Raw genomic sequence first — 16667 nt, forward strand, 5'->3', positions numbered from 1 at the left:
AAATAATTGAGAGAAAGAGTTATGGCTGTTTCAGGGAGGATCACATAATATGAGAATCAAATAATTCAATTCCTGCAGATTTTGCAATTTAGAGCAAATCAATATTAAATTCTATAAAACCCTTGAAAAAGGGAAAGGACTAACTACAAATGAAGCCTGACAAAGAAGAGATCCTAAAATTTTGGAAACGTTTGTGGGAAAACAGTTAGGAGTACAACATGGTTCAAGCAAGTTGAACATGCATTGGAAATAGTCAGTATGGAAAACATTTAGAGTAGGGGTGTCAAAGTGCCGGCCCACGGGCTGGATGTGTCACATGCAGGCCACACCCACCTCAGTTCCACGAAGAGAAAAACGTGATATAGAATAGAATAGAATTTTATTGGCCAAGTGTGATTGGACACACGAGGAATTTGTCTTAGTGCATATGCTCTCAGTGTACATAAAAGAAAAGATACGTTCATCAAGGTACAACATTTACAACACAATAGATGGTCAATATATCAATATAAATCATAAGGATTGCCAGCAACAAGTTATAGTCATACAGTCATAAGTGGAAAGAGATTGGTGATGGGAACTATGAGACGATTAATAGTAGTGCAGATTCAGTACATAGTTTGACAGTGTTGATGGAATTATTTGTTTAGCAGAGTGATGGCCTTCGGGAAAAAACTGTTCTTGTGTCTAGTTGTTCTGGTGTGCAGTGCTCTATAGCATCGTTTTGAGGGTAGGAGTTGAAACAGTTTATGTCCAGGATGCGAGGGATCTATAAATATTTTCACGGCCCTCTTCTTGATTCGTGCAGTATACAGGTCCTCAATGGAAGGCAGGTTGGTAGCAATGTGATGCTGCAAGTTTGACACCCATGCATTAGGGTAATTGAGGAAATGGTATGAAAGCAATGAGGGAAGTTAAAAACTGGAATGTTCCTGGAGCAGATGAGCTGCATGGTTAATCTACACCTGAGATTGGTAGACCAGATAAATAAAGTTTTGGAAGTACCAAAAACCAGAAAATGATTAAACAGTTAAAAGGACATTCCTAATTCTGTAGGATAAGAAAAAGGGGAAAGAACCTGGAAATTACAGATCCATAGCCTGTTTGCCAACAAATACAAGCTACTTATGGGCATAATTGCAAATCAAGTCTATAGCTATTTGAAAAGTAATGATTTACTCCTATAGAGCAAAAAGGATGCTGCAGATGTTTTAGAGAAACAAAGGACCAGTTATTGATGATAAGATGGTTTTAAAGAATTAAAAAAAAACAACACAAAATTGTTCATTGCTTGGAATAGAAAATAAAAAGGCATTCAATTCTATTTCACAAAGCTGGATTGAGAAATGTCTCAAAGTTTTTGCAATCAGAAGCATTCAGTAATTTATGAATATTTTGATGAAGTTTTGATGAACAAAGCTGACGACTAAAAGTGAAGTATTAGGAGAAGTTGAAATCAAATGAGGAATTTTCCTAGGTGACTCATTATCCACTTTACTGTAAAGTATCAATTTTGAATAAGACAAATTATGGATATGAATGGGCAAAAAAGGAGTACAAATTTCATATTTACTCTGTATGGATGATTTAAAATTATTTAGAAAAACAAAGGTTGAACTAGATTCTTTTTTAAAAAAATACAAAAGACTTTAGAAAAGATATTGGAGTGTTATTTGGCATTGAGAAATATGCAACCATAGCCATAAGGGCAGGCAAAATTGTTGCAGATGGTGGAATACAATTTAGCAATGAAGATTTGATTAAGGTAGTAGCACCAGAAGAAGGCTACAAATATTTGGGAATTTTGAAAGCTTCCAATTTATTCAGAAACAAGTAAAAGAAAATACTTCTTTCAAATATATTAAATGTGTTTTAAAAATGTTGAAATCAAAGCTAAATGGTGGAAACATTACCAAAGCAAATAATACTGGGGCAGTCCCTGTTATTCAATATACAGCAGGAATAGTTGACTGGACCTAGATAGAATTTGATATCTTAGATCGGAAGGCAAGAAAACTAATGACAATGCACCATGCTTTGGATCGAAAGAGTGATATTGATTGGCTGCATTTGCCAAGAACTGAAGGGGATAGAGGATTCTTACAGGTGAAACAAACTATGGAGGAAGAAAAGCATGGCTTGAATGACTACATTAAGAAAAGCCAAAAACCTTCGCAGAAGAAAGTCATTTTAAAATAGCACTTGAAACAACAAAGGTAAAAGATTATTTTCTTATATGAGGCTCACCCTTAACATAGTTATGGGGCTTGCATGTTCCGTGGAGAATTAAGAGCTACAACAGAGCTTCAACCATATCGGACCAGTCTCATCAGAGAAGCTACACAAAGAGTGCATCTTCCATAAACAATATGGCGAAACGTGATTTATAAAAACCTAAACTAGATTGATTGTTGCCAAGGTCAACAAGGGCATGCTAGGTGTTGGAGTTCCTAGATATCTGATACCAATTGGGGACTGGAAACAAATGGTTGCAGGAATTGGGTATATCCAGTTTAATGAAAAGAAGGACCAGAAATGACATGATAGCAGTGTTCCAATATCTAAGAGGCTGCCACAAAGAAGAGAGGGGTAAATCTATTCTCCAAAGCACCTGAAAGTGGGACAAGAAGCCATGGATGGAAATTAATCAAGGAGAGAAGCAACCTAGAACTAAGGAGAAATTTCCTGACAGTGAAAACAATTAATCAATGGAATGACTTGCTTCCAGAAGCTGTGGGTACTCCAACACTGGAGGTTTTTAAGAAAAGATTAGAAAACCATATATCTGAAGTAGTATACTGTTTCCTGCCTGAGCAGGGATTGGACTAGAAGAGCTCCAAAATACCTTTCAACTCTGTTATTCTTTAAATGGTCTCCAGCAGGAGTTCCCAACCTGTGGGCCATGGCCCACTACTGGGCCGTGACGTATTTGCAGTTGGGCCACACACACAGCCCCACTCATGTGTGCAGCGGGCATTGGTGCGTGTGCCTACCACTCACACAAATGAAATTGCGTGCGTGCCTGCCCCTCGCACAAAACCATCCGCTGTTTCCACCCCACACCCCCGTGCCAGGTCGCCAACTCAGAAAGGTTGGGGAGTGCTGGTCTACAGGACTCAGAACTGTTGGTTGAGAAACCAGGGCCAGCAGCTGTAGGATTACTGGAAAAAAATTGTTTTCCCATTGCAAACATAAGACGACTAAAACGAAGAAATGATAAAATAATTTGTAATCTGTTATTACAAATCAAGCCTGTCAAAAAGAGGAAAAATGAACTAGTTCTGGAAAGAACAACATCAAAATTATAACAGAACAGAGGCTGGGAGAATATTTATAATAAAATTGCTGTTCTCATAACTATCATACATAGTTTGGCTACTATCTTGTTGCTTAACAAACCATCTTAATCAGCATTGCCTTGCAGAAATATATGATGTCCATTCATTTAAATAAAACAATACATTCTGAGGAGAAATAAATATACTTAAAATGAATGTATCAGATTAATGTATCATTAATTCTATAAACAGTTTTTATTTCCCCATGGTTCTTGCTAAAACATAATCATTTTTATCCTAAAAATTAACACTTTTGATACAGACTGAGAATAAAATTTTAATAAGATTGGGATCCTGTAACCTGTAAGCTGTATCTAATCCTAAATTTTTATAGCCCCCACTCAACCTTCAAACACGATCTACCAAATTTTGGCAGCAAACAACTGTTACATAGTAGTTAAAATTGCAGAGTTAGACAGGGATTTATTTATTTATTTATTTTATTTATTTTTCAAATTTATATACCGCCCTATCTCCCTAAGGACTCAGGGCGGTTCACAGGCAGTTAAAATACATATAAATACAAATTAAAAAACAACAATTAAAAAACTTATTCTATTGCCTAATTTAAAAACAATATAAATAATAAAAAACCCCTTAAAACCAATAACTTTAAAATCTAATCCAGTCCCGCGCAGATGAATAAGTGCGACGAAAGGTTCGGAGGTCCGGAAGTTGACGAAGTCCTGGGGGGAGTTCGTTCCAGAGGGTGGGAGCCCCCACAGAGAAGGCCCTTCCCCTGGGTGTCGCCAGACGGCACTGCCTAGCTGACGGCACCCTGAGGAGTCCCTCCCTGTGGGAGCGCACGGGTCGGTGAGAGGTATTTGGAAGCAGTAGGCGGTCCCGTAAATAGCCCGGCCCTATGCCATGGAGCGCTTTAAAGATTGTCACCAACACCTTGAAGCGCACCCGGAAGGCCACAGGTAGCCAGTGCAGTCTGCGCAGGATAGGTGTAACACGGGAGCCCCGAGGGGCTCCCTCCATCACCCGCGCAGCCGCGTTCTGGACCAACTGCAGCCTCCGGATGCCCCTCAAGGGGAGCCCCATGTAGAGAGCATTGCAGTAATCCAGGCGAGACGTCACGAGGGCGTGAGTGACCGTGCATAAGGCATCCCGGTCTAGAAAGGGGCGCAACTGGCGCACCAGGCGAACCTGGTGAAAAGCTCTCCTGGAGACGGCCGTCAAATGGTCTTCAAAAGACAGCCGTTCATCCAGGAGAACGCCCAGATTGCGCACCCTCTCCATCGGGGCCAATGACTCGCCCCCAACAGTCAGCCGAGGACTCAGCTGACTGTACCGGGATGCCGGCATCCACAGCCACTCAGTCTTGGAGGGATTGAGCTTGAGCCTGTTTCTCCCCATCCAGACCCGTACGGCCTCCAAACACCGGGACAGCACTTCGATAGCTTCATTGGGGTGGCCCGGTGTGGAAAAGTACAGCTGGGTGTCATCAGCGTACAGCTGGTACCTCACACCGAAGCCACTGATGATCTCACCCAGCCGGTTCACATAGGTGTTGAACAGAAGGGGCGAGAGAACCGACCCCGGCGGCACCCCACAAGTGAGGCGCCTCGGGGCCGACCTCTGCCCCCCTGTCAACACCATCTGCGACCGGTCGGAGAGATAGGAGGAGAACCACCGATAAACGGTGCCTCCCACTCCCAATCCCTCCAACCGGCGCAGCAGGATACCATGGTCGATGGTATCGAAAGCCGCTGAGAGGTCTAATAGGACCAGGGCAGAGGAACAACCTCATCCCTGGCCCTCCAGAGATCATCCACCAACGCGACCAAAGCCGTCTCCGTGCTGTAACCGGGCCGGAAACCGGACTGAACGGGTCTAGATAGACAGTTTCATCCAGGTGCAGAGGAAACTGATATGCCACCATATTTCTACAACCTTCGCTGGCGAAGGTTGAGACCGGACGATAATTACCTAAGACAGCCGGGTCCAGGAGGGCTTCTTGAGGAGGGCCTCACCACCGCCTCTTTCAAGGCGGCCGGAAAGACTCCCTCCAACAAGGAGGCACTCGTAATCGCCTGGAGCCAGCCTCGTGTCACCTCCTGAGTGGCCAGCACCAGCCAGGAGGGGCACGGGTCCAGTAAACACGTGGTGGCATTCAGCCTACCCAACAACCTGTCCATGTCCTCGGGAGCCACAGGGTCAAACTCATCCCAACAAATGTCACCAAGACCACCCTCAGACGCCTCATCTGAATCGCCGCAATTTTGGTCTAGACCGTCTCGGAGCTGAACGATTTTATCGTATAGATAACCAGGTTTGATAACTGAAATTGAAACTTATTGTGTGATTTTGGTCTGGCACTTTCTTTTGATTCATACTACTCACAGGATACCACAGTGATCATACCAATGTATGCTACCTTGAGCACGCAGAAGTAATGGGTGTTAAAATATAATAAATAACACATTATAATTTTTCTCCTCTTAAAGATCAATAATTAGAAAATAAGTAGTAAAAGAACTGAACTTCAGACTTTTATAGGTCTTTTTAGAATAATCATTCAATTATGATGTAGACTTTTTGTGACCTACAACCAGGGGTGAAATGCTACCAGATTGGACCGGATCAGGCAAGTAGGTAGCGGAGATTGGTTCTGGTTCGCCGATCCAGTAGCAATCACTGGCTGGCCACACCCCCGAACCAGTCCATGGCCCGCAGTCCAGCCTTCACAAGCTGGACACGCAGCGTATACTTACTTTCTTCCAGCGGCTGGCTGCCAGGAAAGGCAAGCGTCCAAAAGTTACTGGAGTCCCTCTCCTTGAATATGCGCTGCCATTGCTGCTTGTTCCCTGCACTGGCTGCGCAAGCGCACACCGTTTATTTCATTTATTTATCAGCGGCAGTTTGGGTGTGCGCTTGTGCAGCCGGCGCATAGAACAAGGCGGCATATTCAAGGAGAGCAACTCAGTTAACTTTTGGATGCTTGCCTTTCCTGGCAGCCAGCCACTGGAGGAAAGTAAGTATATGCCACGTAGCGAAGGAGGAGCGAGCGGCGGCTCCGGGACAAGGCTGGTGTTGGGGAATGGAGCATTCCCCGACCCGGTTGAGGAGGCGGCAAGCAGGGGGCGACTCCGGGGCCTCAGGGAATGGGCCGTCCCTGGGCCCCGGCCCCTGACCAAAGGCAAAGGGCAAGCAGGCGGCGAGCGGGCAGTGAGTGGGGGGCGGCTCCAGAGAAAGGCTGGAGTTGGGGAATGGTGCATTCCCTGACCCCGTTGAGGCAGGTGGCGGCTCCGGGGCCTAGGGGAATGGCGCATCCCTGGGCCCCGGTCCCCAACCCAAGGTGAAGGGAGAACAGGTGGTGAGTAGGTGGCAAGCGGGCAGAGAGGCTGCAGCTGCAGGCATCTTGCAAAAAGGGAAAAGGCAGAATAGAAATTATTTTTTTTCCCTACTGGGTTCTGTGGGCGTGGCTTGGTGGGGGGGTTGTGACTGAGTGGGCATGGCTGTGAGTGACATTGAGTTGGCCACGCCCACTCAGTCACAGGACACACCCACCACCAAGCCACACCCACAGAACAGGTAGCAAAAATTTTTAGATTTCACCCCTGCCTACAACATATTTTTTTCAAGTAGTGTGCTTGAAAAAGAGATTAACACATGTTGGTGCAAATGGAACTGGAAAGTAAAGTGTGCTGTTTGTTTCTTCTATAGGCATGCAATTTTGGGGTTGTTATGCCATAACACTTGGCAGAAAAAAGGCACATTCCTTACTCTCCTGATGAAACGTAATGCTCTATTTCTACCACTCCATAGGTAGCTATGAGCATTCATCACACTATAGATAAACATATTATTTTGCTATTCCTTTTCACATTCTATTTTTCTGCTTTTTCCTTCACTGCCTAGATTCCAGAACTCACAATTACTGCTAACTCACCAGAAAAGAAGGACCCTTCTAAAGATCATCTCGTAGATTTTACTGACTCCCCACAGGGACATGCTATCAGGGTCCACACTACATCTCATGAGGAGCTGAAAGTGCCATTGGGTTTCATGCTAGGTGCTGAACCCCATCCCTTGGGACAGTGGGATGCTCCTGAATTCAGCAAGTGTGACCTCACCACAGAGGGCTCCTTCATGGACGAATGCATGGAGGAACAGTTGAAAAGATACCAAGAGCTGCCCCATCGTTTGGAGGAAGATGCCATAGATCGAGAATTGGAACAGCTTTACTTGTCCCATCTGAGCCGGCTTCGAGCAGAGGAGCTTGGAGGAAGAGGAGACTGGTCTGAGGAGAGCTCAGGCAACAACACCAGTCCTGTACCATCTCTCATTGCATTGCGTCAGAGTGTCTTGACTGATCGTGACCTGATAGTCAACTGGACAGGCCCAGAGAGAGCACTCAACAGTTCCCTGGCAAAAGAGATCACACTGTATTATGCTAAGCAACGGGGCGATGACTCCAGAGATAGTGAGGAGGAGGGAATTATGGCAGGATATGCAACACAGGGACCACCTGAGGTGGTGGGATCAGGCCGTGATAGCCCACCAGTCTTACTAGAAGGCTGCTTTCTAAATCATCTGGAAGAGGGAAATGTCCAACAGAGTCCAATGAAGGACTCTGACTCCTTTCCCAGCTTGAGAGTGGTGGCACCTAACACCTTGAGGCCAGTAATTCCAGAGGCTATGGTGATGCCCCTTGTAGTTCCAGCCAGGACACTAGTGCCCCTACCAAAGCGGCCCACAGACCTGCCATCCAGCCCTCTTGATGCCCCTGGACAAGGCAAGAGCCAGGGCTTCTTGATAGGGCATGGCAGCCTCTGGCTAGGTGAGGGCCTTCATGTCCACAAGCCCCCTGAAACCAGCCCTGTTCCTCATAATGAACTTGAAAAAATCTTGACACGCTCCCTGCGGTTCCTCAGCCTCTTTGTCTTCCTTCCCGTGGTTTTCAACAGCTGCATGCCTTTGGTGGCCGTTACACTTTACCTCCTTTTGGATTGGTTCTCATAATTGGTATGACTCTCAGAAGTGCCAAAGGCTCATGAGAAGATCTGTAACTTGGCTCTATTCCTGTTTCACCTGATCAGCTAAAAATTTGGCAGTAGTATCAGATCTTTTTAGAGTTAATAGCACATCTATTCTAAATTTCCCAAGGTTCAGAACTATTTATTTTTATTAAATCATCTGGTATAAGAGATGAATTGCTTGGACAATAAAAATGAGCTTTATGTGACACTTGCCATGAATTGGATCTGAGGTAGCATTTGTAAGACTCAGAGCAGGTGACAGAGGGCTCAAAGCCCCAATAGCCCTCCCATTCTCCCTTTGCACAGTTTATTCAAGAAGTTTAGAAGCAAGAGCATTGTCCATCCTTCATTTTCAAATATAGAGAGGCAACTAAGCCTTATCTGAAAGGCCTCAAATCCTAGTCAAAGAGCCAGAATATTATTTCTCTTTTCAGTCTTTAAAAACAAAATTCGTTGTTAAGGTTTAGTAGACTTTATCTCTGTGTCTTTGGCCTTGCTCTTTCAGGTACTTGGCTGAAATCCAGTTAGCTTACTTATAAGAAGCAAGTCATTAATTTATTTCCAATTTGGTAATGAGGCAAACATTTCCTAAAAGAACCATATTCTTTGATATTTTTACAGACATGCTCTTAGAGGGCTTTGACTGTAACTTATTTTGTGACAAAGCAAAACATTAATATTAAGGGATAATTTCAGACTATTTTAGAATCTTAACAAATCAAACATTTACATTTCTAGGAAAAAAAGTCAAAATGGCCGATGTAAAACTTAAGATAGAATGTTTTGTTTAAATTTTGTATGCCCATTCTCTATATATTAGTGCAAAGTTTGGCAACTAAATTCCTAGTAAGTATGAGGAGCCTTTGGTTTTTATTATATTACAAAGTACCAGCCTGTTCTGTCTAAGAGATTTGGAGAAATCAACTAGCTAGCTCAGTTTCTATCTTGCTTTTCTCATGTGCAAGTACAAATGATTACTAATTAAGTGAATTCTGCATTAACAAACAAACAAAAATCCCATTGAGTTAAAAATGACCCCACACCTAGTGCTAATCTATTGTAGAAGTTCCTTTGGCTCTTTGGGAAAGAATGTAGGCTTAGACCTGAATATACTACCCCGTGACTTAGCAGTCTCTCAATGTGAAAAAGACTAATTAACAGATGACCCCTAATCCCCATTTATTTTTACAAGGCTGGGAAATTGTAAATATGTTTTGAAAATATCATGAAGCACTTTCTTTCGGAATGTTCTCCTGTGCCAGCCTCAGTGAATTTAACAAGAAAAGTCCAAAGGCAAAATAGCACTTTTGTTGAGCACCTGATTTCAGAAGGATTTGTGCAATCCTGCATTGTGCTCCACGTTTCTGTAATTTCCCATTATTTGAATGAAACAGGGAGACAGACAGAAGTTTTCCATTCCAAAGAAGATGGCAGCATTTTCAGTTTTTTGTCCGTACAGCTTCTGCAAAATACAATCACAACCATTCCAGATGGCCTCAACAATCGCGCAGCCAAGTTCCATTCATGCCCCTATCCTGAGCCATACCCAGCTTCTTAGGAAGAAACTTTGGACTGCTGACTGTCTGTGCTTCTAGGACCCCTTTTCACTCCTGGATCCTACAATTCTCTGCCACTGGCAGGGTCCAACGTAGAGGACTACAGGAAAGCTCCTTAAAACAGATGGCCCCATATTTATTTTTGTACCTGGTGGGAAGGCTGACTTTTTCTACCGTAGAATTCATCCCAAGATAGAGATTTTATTTATTAACAACTAGCAGTACAAACCCAGGCTGGTGGGTTTGTAGAAGATTAAAATAATTTATATATACATGTTTGATGTCCGCAGCAAAAGAGTAGATTGGAAACATCCTGTGTCTTTATGTGCAATAGGTTGATATGGCACTGAACTTGCTGTAAGAAGAAAGCCCACCCGCTTTCATGCTGCTAAATGTTTTTCATTAACTTCCTCTTGAATGTTGTACTGTCAACAGCTGCTGTGATATAGCTTGTGGGGCCTTGTGGAGGAAGTGGAGATATTTGTATGGGTTCTGAAGCCACTTCTGTCTGCTGATCCAGACATGATCCTGCTTTTCCCATCCATTTGGTGAATGCTCTTAATTAAGGAACATAGGGAGGTTTGGAAAGTGGAATATTGTTTGTGCTTCATGAAGAGAGATCTGTCCTGACGTCAGTCATCTTAAGAAAAATCTGTATTTTCCAGATAAAAGCTGAGATCAGAATGTAATTAGCAGTCACGGCTATATGAGTGTGTGTGAGTGAGTGAGTGAATGAGTGAGTGAGAATGTACACATTCTTTTCTTAATTGTCCCATGGTTAACATTTTTTGATGTCCTACTATTGTTCCTTCTGCCTTATTCAAACTGTCAGATCCTTCATCAAACAAATATGTCTTATACATATTCCACACCACATAAGTTCTGAAAATTATTTGGTCCCTCCATTTGGCTACAAAGCAAGCATTGATTATACTTCACGTGTCTATAGGAACACTGGTCAAAGCCAAAATCTTCATAAATGAGCAGGCTGCCTCTGGTGGCAGATTGTTGAATAACATTAAGGACTGCACAGTGGGATATAAACATATATTATGGAGTATTATCCTTCAGAGAGTTCTTCTGCACAACTTGTATTGAAATGCAAAATATCTGCATAAAACATTGCTGTGCTTTTTGCACAGCTCCTGGTCAAATAAGTTAAAGTGCAGGAGAATTTATATGCAGAATGTGCTTCATGTTAATTCATAAGAGATTTCTATGGATTTGGGGATACCCAATTTCAAAGTATTTTGAATTAGCTCTTGTAAAACCAGGCTTACTTCAGTGCTTTTACTTTATATTGTTTTTGTTAACTATCAGCATTCAGCTGGCCAATTTAGAGTACAGTTGTTTCAAGGTTCTCCATCTGCACGTAGGAAGCTAGAGTTTGTGCAAGAAAGCTATACTAGATTCTTTCTTATGTGTTCTTTATTTTTAAATGAAGTGTGTTCAGTAAAATGAATCCCTACCTTCAGTTCAATGTTGTGTACTTTAAACATAGTATCAATAACAGCTAGATTGCAGGTTGTTATAAAAAGGCATCTCTATAACCACCGTTGTGTATCTGCGTTAATGTATAAATCTTTGCTCCCACTGGATCCTGTATACTAACTCTTCACCAACATTATTATAGAAAAATCAATGGTTTCTCTTCTCTGAGCAGCAATAATAAAATGTAATTCAGAGGAGGTAGGAAGTTTGGGTAATCTTTATAATTAATATTGAAACTAAATAGATGTAAGAGTGCGCAAATATAATTGTATGCAACAGGTTAGCATGTATAATAATGACAGTTACTCTTTATAATACATTAACGAGTTACACATTTTTCCAGGTCATGAAAAATACAAGCCAAAAACAACTAGGAGAGCCAAGTTCATAACTCCTTCCATTTATGCACAGGGCCTCATTATATTTCCAATATTATATTTGCAAAAATCCAGGTAATTTTTCAGAACAACATTATACTCTGGTAGTATCCTAGAGCAAGAACAAAAATGAATCCTATGACATCCTGAAGACCTACATCTAATATAGCATAGATTTTTGTGGATAATATTGTTAGATATCTGGAATAGAGAGAAGAGTACTATACATGCACAGCCATTTGGAAGAATAGGTTAATGGAGATGGTAGAAAGAAAGGTCAGGAACACTGAAAGCTATTTCTAGATACTGGCCAATAATTCAAAAATTATCAGTAATTTAACAAAAGATCAAGGGTTTTCTTATTACACTGCATGTGTTAAATCAGCTCATCAGTGTAAGAATAACTGCCACATTCAACAGTTCTGTTAATGGTTGAAGAGTGATTTATTTATATTTTATTTGCAAAGTTAAACTAGCTGAAGGTAGTTATTCAAGCTAAACTATATTGCTTAGACTTTGGAATTATTTAAAAATGGTCAGATAGATGGTTGTGATAGCCCAGCTGTCTAATTTTTTAGGGATGAGAGGGTGATTTATTTGATCCTTTTTGTGGCTAGCTTTTTAGGCTGTGCTGACCTCTTGTAGTATAGCAGCTGGTTCTGTCCAGTAGTTTTATCTTGATGCAAATTGACTTAAGCATGCAGAATGCATTGTGGAGATTTCACTTCTGCCACTGCTATTTGTAGCTTTGTCCAGAGGAGACTTATTTTCTGTGAACAGACTGAATCCATGCAGTTTGGGGGGTGGGGGTGGGGGTAAGCTGTGCAGGTTGAATTAGTATCAAGCTGTGGATTTATAAATGAGAAATCATGCTTGTTCAGCCCTTGAAACTTAGCTTGCTGGAGAACACTAAAGAAGAGAATTAGTAGTGGTACATTTGTTCATGATTTAAAAACAACAACTCTGCATTTTCTTCAATGTTGCAATCACCCTATGGTGTGGAATTAGATTACAATCCCAGAAGCCTTATTTGTTTGAGCAGCCTTCCCCCAAGATAGAGCCCTTTAGATGTCTTGGACTCCATCTCTTAGACTGAGGCTGCCGCCTTTGATCATGTTCCTCAGCCAGGTCTTTCGCTATGGAAAAAGATCTGTGCATGGCAGACTATAGGGAGCATGGCAGGGAATCTGTTATGTATCTGCTACTGTAGAGCAAGGAATTGGATGGGACTTACGTATGTGTGTGTGTGTGGGTGGGTGTGTTTATATGTGTATGTGTGTACATCCTTTTGAGCTGTGCCTGCTTCAGAAGCACTAATAAACATCCTGACTATAGCACTTGTGTCCTTGGGAATTTTTTGGAAACTACAACAAATGGGTTAGGGTTAGGTAACTGCTACCAGCTCTCCTGTGATTATTTGGAAGCCTCAGCCTCCCAACTATTTGCCTTCATATTCCCCCTTTCCTTCCTTTGATTCAGTTAATGACCCAAGAATATTATTTCAAGAGACTGTTCTTCCCCAATATATGATATGCACTGAAACCTAAATTATTTAACTTGTCATTATCAGCAAAAAGGAGCCTAAAAGTTGGTATTCCTCAATCTCTGCCCCAATTGTCACATTCTAGCTCATGCAACAGCAGGAAACTTGGGGCCCTCCCAGCGTTGCTGAATATGGTTAACATGGCCAGTAATAAAGGATGCTGGGATTCAGTGACACTTGGAGCACATGAATTTCAGGAGAAAAATAGAGAAATCTGGTAGTCGGTAATATAGTACAATTCAATATGCCTGAAAATGTGTAGTTGCTGATTTAAGCTGACTCTTGCAAAAATAATTGAAGTTGGTTAAGAGAAAATCTAAGAACTTGACAATCTCTTTAGTAAAGTGTACAGGGTACAGACATTAATACCCAACTCTGGCATTATATTTCAGTGTGAGAAGTCAACCCAAAATAGGCAAAGCAACAAGAATTTATTTGAACATGTGTAGAATTTTTTTCTTCTACAATGTTTGGAAAAATTAGGCGCTGTGTGTATGGACTTCACTCCCTTTGGGATGCTCCATCTAGAAACAGTTGGGCAATTATCACAGCAAATAAATGCTATACTGAAAATTATTAAATGAATCACCAATGAAGGTTGGGAAATTTCCCGTCAGTAACGGGAGCATAATATTATTTTAGGACTGCAAACTATCCAAGTTTATGAATGTGCAAGTCATTGAATTTATTTTGCAGAAGACTGCTGCTCTGGTTAGTTTGCAATCAACATCTTTTACTTTACAAAAAGACATTAGCTGCATGCAGCCCCTTAGGCCAGATCTTGTTTTTCCTTTCATGTCTCCCCTAGTTGAAGGGGAGACAATCCAAAGTGGTGCCTTGAACAAATAATAAAAGGACAGCCAATCCAGATGAGGCAAAGCAATCAGAGCTGAAACAAAACAAAGGGCTATCCGATATTCTGTTTTTCACAGTGGATATGGAGAACATTTTGGAAAGCCTATAAGACAGTTATATTTCCAGCAAGTAATATTCTATAATGCATTACTTACGAACTTAGAAATAGCAGACAGACCATACAGTTAGCAGCTATTAATAGCCTTACTCTTCATGAATTTGTCTAATCTCTTAAAGTCATGTAAATCAGTAGCTGTCATTCAATTGCATAGCATTTTGGTGACAGCATTGTGACAAAGTTAGACCAGCTGCTTGAAGCTATGGAAATGATCAGCCGATCCAGAAGAGGATTATTGTCAGTAGTTGAAGAACATGGGGTTGACAAAACAGCACCAGTGCAGAGAACTGGCCAGAAGAGTATTATTGGATCCTAGCAGTCTATATTAAAGTGTATAATGTAAAGAATCAATCTCAAAATGCTAGTTGCTGAGGCCAACCTTGTTAAGCTACCTGGGAAATGGGACAGGTGCTGCAATATTTTCATGGGTGGAGTGGTATTTCCAAAAAGAGCAGTTGCACAGTGTGGAAACCTTTCTGTGTCCCATTTTGCTACTGGAAATTGAAAATGATATTCTGACTATAATTAAGCCCAGTGATGGCAAAGCTATGACACGTGTGTCAAAGGTGACATACTTACAGTTTGGGTGACATGCCAATGTTCACCAATACCTGACAACAACTGCTCTTGAAAGCACACCCTATTCTCACAGAGTTTTGGGGGAATTACTCTGGACATCATGCTGCCTCCAGAATCACTGGGAATTGTGAGAATGGGGTATGCTTTCACACTTTTTGGAGATTACAGACCCTGTGGAAGAACATTTTCTGAAGCTGTTTCAAGAATGAAGGCCTTGTGCGACCTGCAGCTGCCTCAATTTGTCTGCATTTTAAAAAAAATAAATATATAATTGTTTCTCTTCTGTTCATTGTGTTCATTGTGAGTGCATGTCACACATACACACACACAGCAGAATCAAATTAGACATTTTCTGAATTTTTGACACACTAAGCCCAAAAGGTTTTCCATTCACTGACTTCAACTGAACAAAGATAGCTGTCCATGCAATTGATTGCAGCATATGAACTGGAATGAGACCAAAATACAGATGCTAGACTTTGAATTGGGACCAGTGATGGTGTGATGTATAAATATTGTCATTGGTTATCAAGGCATTCTTGAGCACGAGTCAGAGTGTTGATGTATATACATCCATGTCTGCAGCAGAATGCTCATTGGAACCCTTCTCTAGATCAAACTGACTTACTAATTTTGGAGACTTAGTTTACACACTATTTCAGTCCATTTGGTACTGGTCAGACCTCATCTGGTATCCTATGCCTAGCTGGATTTGGATTGGAAAAAAAATGCAATAATGTTTGACAGTGGGCCCCTTTTATTTTCTAGGTAGATGGTGGATTCCCCTTACAGCTACTTTCAAGAATTATTTAATATGGATTTCTGCACCCAACAAAAGCTTGAACAAAATGTTAAACAGCATTTAAACAAAGCTGATAGTTTGATCAATAATATTGCATGCTAGACTTGTCCAGTGATGGGATTCAGCTAGTTCGCACCACTTCTGGAGAACCGGTTGTTAACTTTCTGAGCAGTTTGGCAAACTGGTTGTTGGAAGAAATCATTCGGGTAGAGAACTGGTTGTTAAATTACTTGAATCCCACCACTGGACTTGTCTTACTTTTTGTTGGCTTCCCTAGGCAATTTTTTTTTACAGTGAATGGTCTATATATTTATAAAATAACTTCTGGCGAAAAGAGAGCTTTGGATTAGCAGCATTCAAAACAAGGCTTTTTTAGGTGGGGCTGAAGCCCTTGTGCTCATCCCACCACCACCCTTGTCAAAATAACTTTTTAATCGCTGACCAAGAGCCTTACAGGTATCCCATGGAAAGATTTGTTAAAGTTTTTAAAAATATGCTTTGTGATAGGTATCCTTTGTGGCCCCATATAATGCAGCACTCTGTATTGTGCACTTGTGAGCATGAGATAGGGAGGAGCTTTCTTAAGATTTAATTTGCAGAAGTTTTCCTTCCTATGGTTGACTTGGCAACCGAGTGCTGAAATTGCATTGGAAAGAAGGGCGGTGGGATATAGTATTAAAAGCCGGTGAGGGGGCGAAGAAGAGAATTGTACTAAACAAGGTGCGTGTCTTTTTATGTCTGTATGGGTTTCCTTCTCAACTCTATATAAGCAACGTTGACCCATTCGAGCCTCGGACCTACTCCAGAAGTTTAGAAACGAAGCCCTCGCCTTGAGTCCTCTCCTTGTTGGTGAATGACCTATAAAGCCGAATTCCCGGATATCTGAGGTTGGCTTCTTTGAAGAATTTCCCAGAGTCCCCCTTCCCCCAGAGGCACTTGGTGCTTTCCACCAGCTGCTCTTGACTCTTGCAAGTGAAAAAGGATGCTCCCTCCTGCCCAAATCCCTCCCTCCCTCCGCCG

General features: G+C 41.8%; 1 protein-coding gene across 2 annotated transcripts in view; it reads left to right on the top strand.

The window, feature by feature from the left end:
- The window catches only part of PPP1R3F (protein phosphatase 1 regulatory subunit 3F), a 53662-nt gene extending 38589 nt beyond the window's left edge, over positions 1-15073 (top strand). For both annotated transcript variants that reach the window (XM_058168677.1, XM_058168678.1), the window contains one exon: positions 7206-15073. In XM_058168677.1, coding sequence (XP_058024660.1) covers positions 7206-8309 — 1104 coding nt within the window. In that variant the 3' untranslated portion in view covers positions 8310-15073. The remainder of the gene's footprint in view (positions 1-7205) is intronic.
- The last annotated feature ends 1594 nt before the right edge of the window (positions 15074-16667 follow it).

The sequence above is a fragment of the Ahaetulla prasina genome, chromosome 2 (assembly GCF_028640845.1).
Source record: "Ahaetulla prasina isolate Xishuangbanna chromosome 2, ASM2864084v1, whole genome shotgun sequence".
In the NCBI taxonomy this organism is placed as follows: domain Eukaryota; kingdom Metazoa; phylum Chordata; class Lepidosauria; order Squamata; family Colubridae; genus Ahaetulla; species Ahaetulla prasina.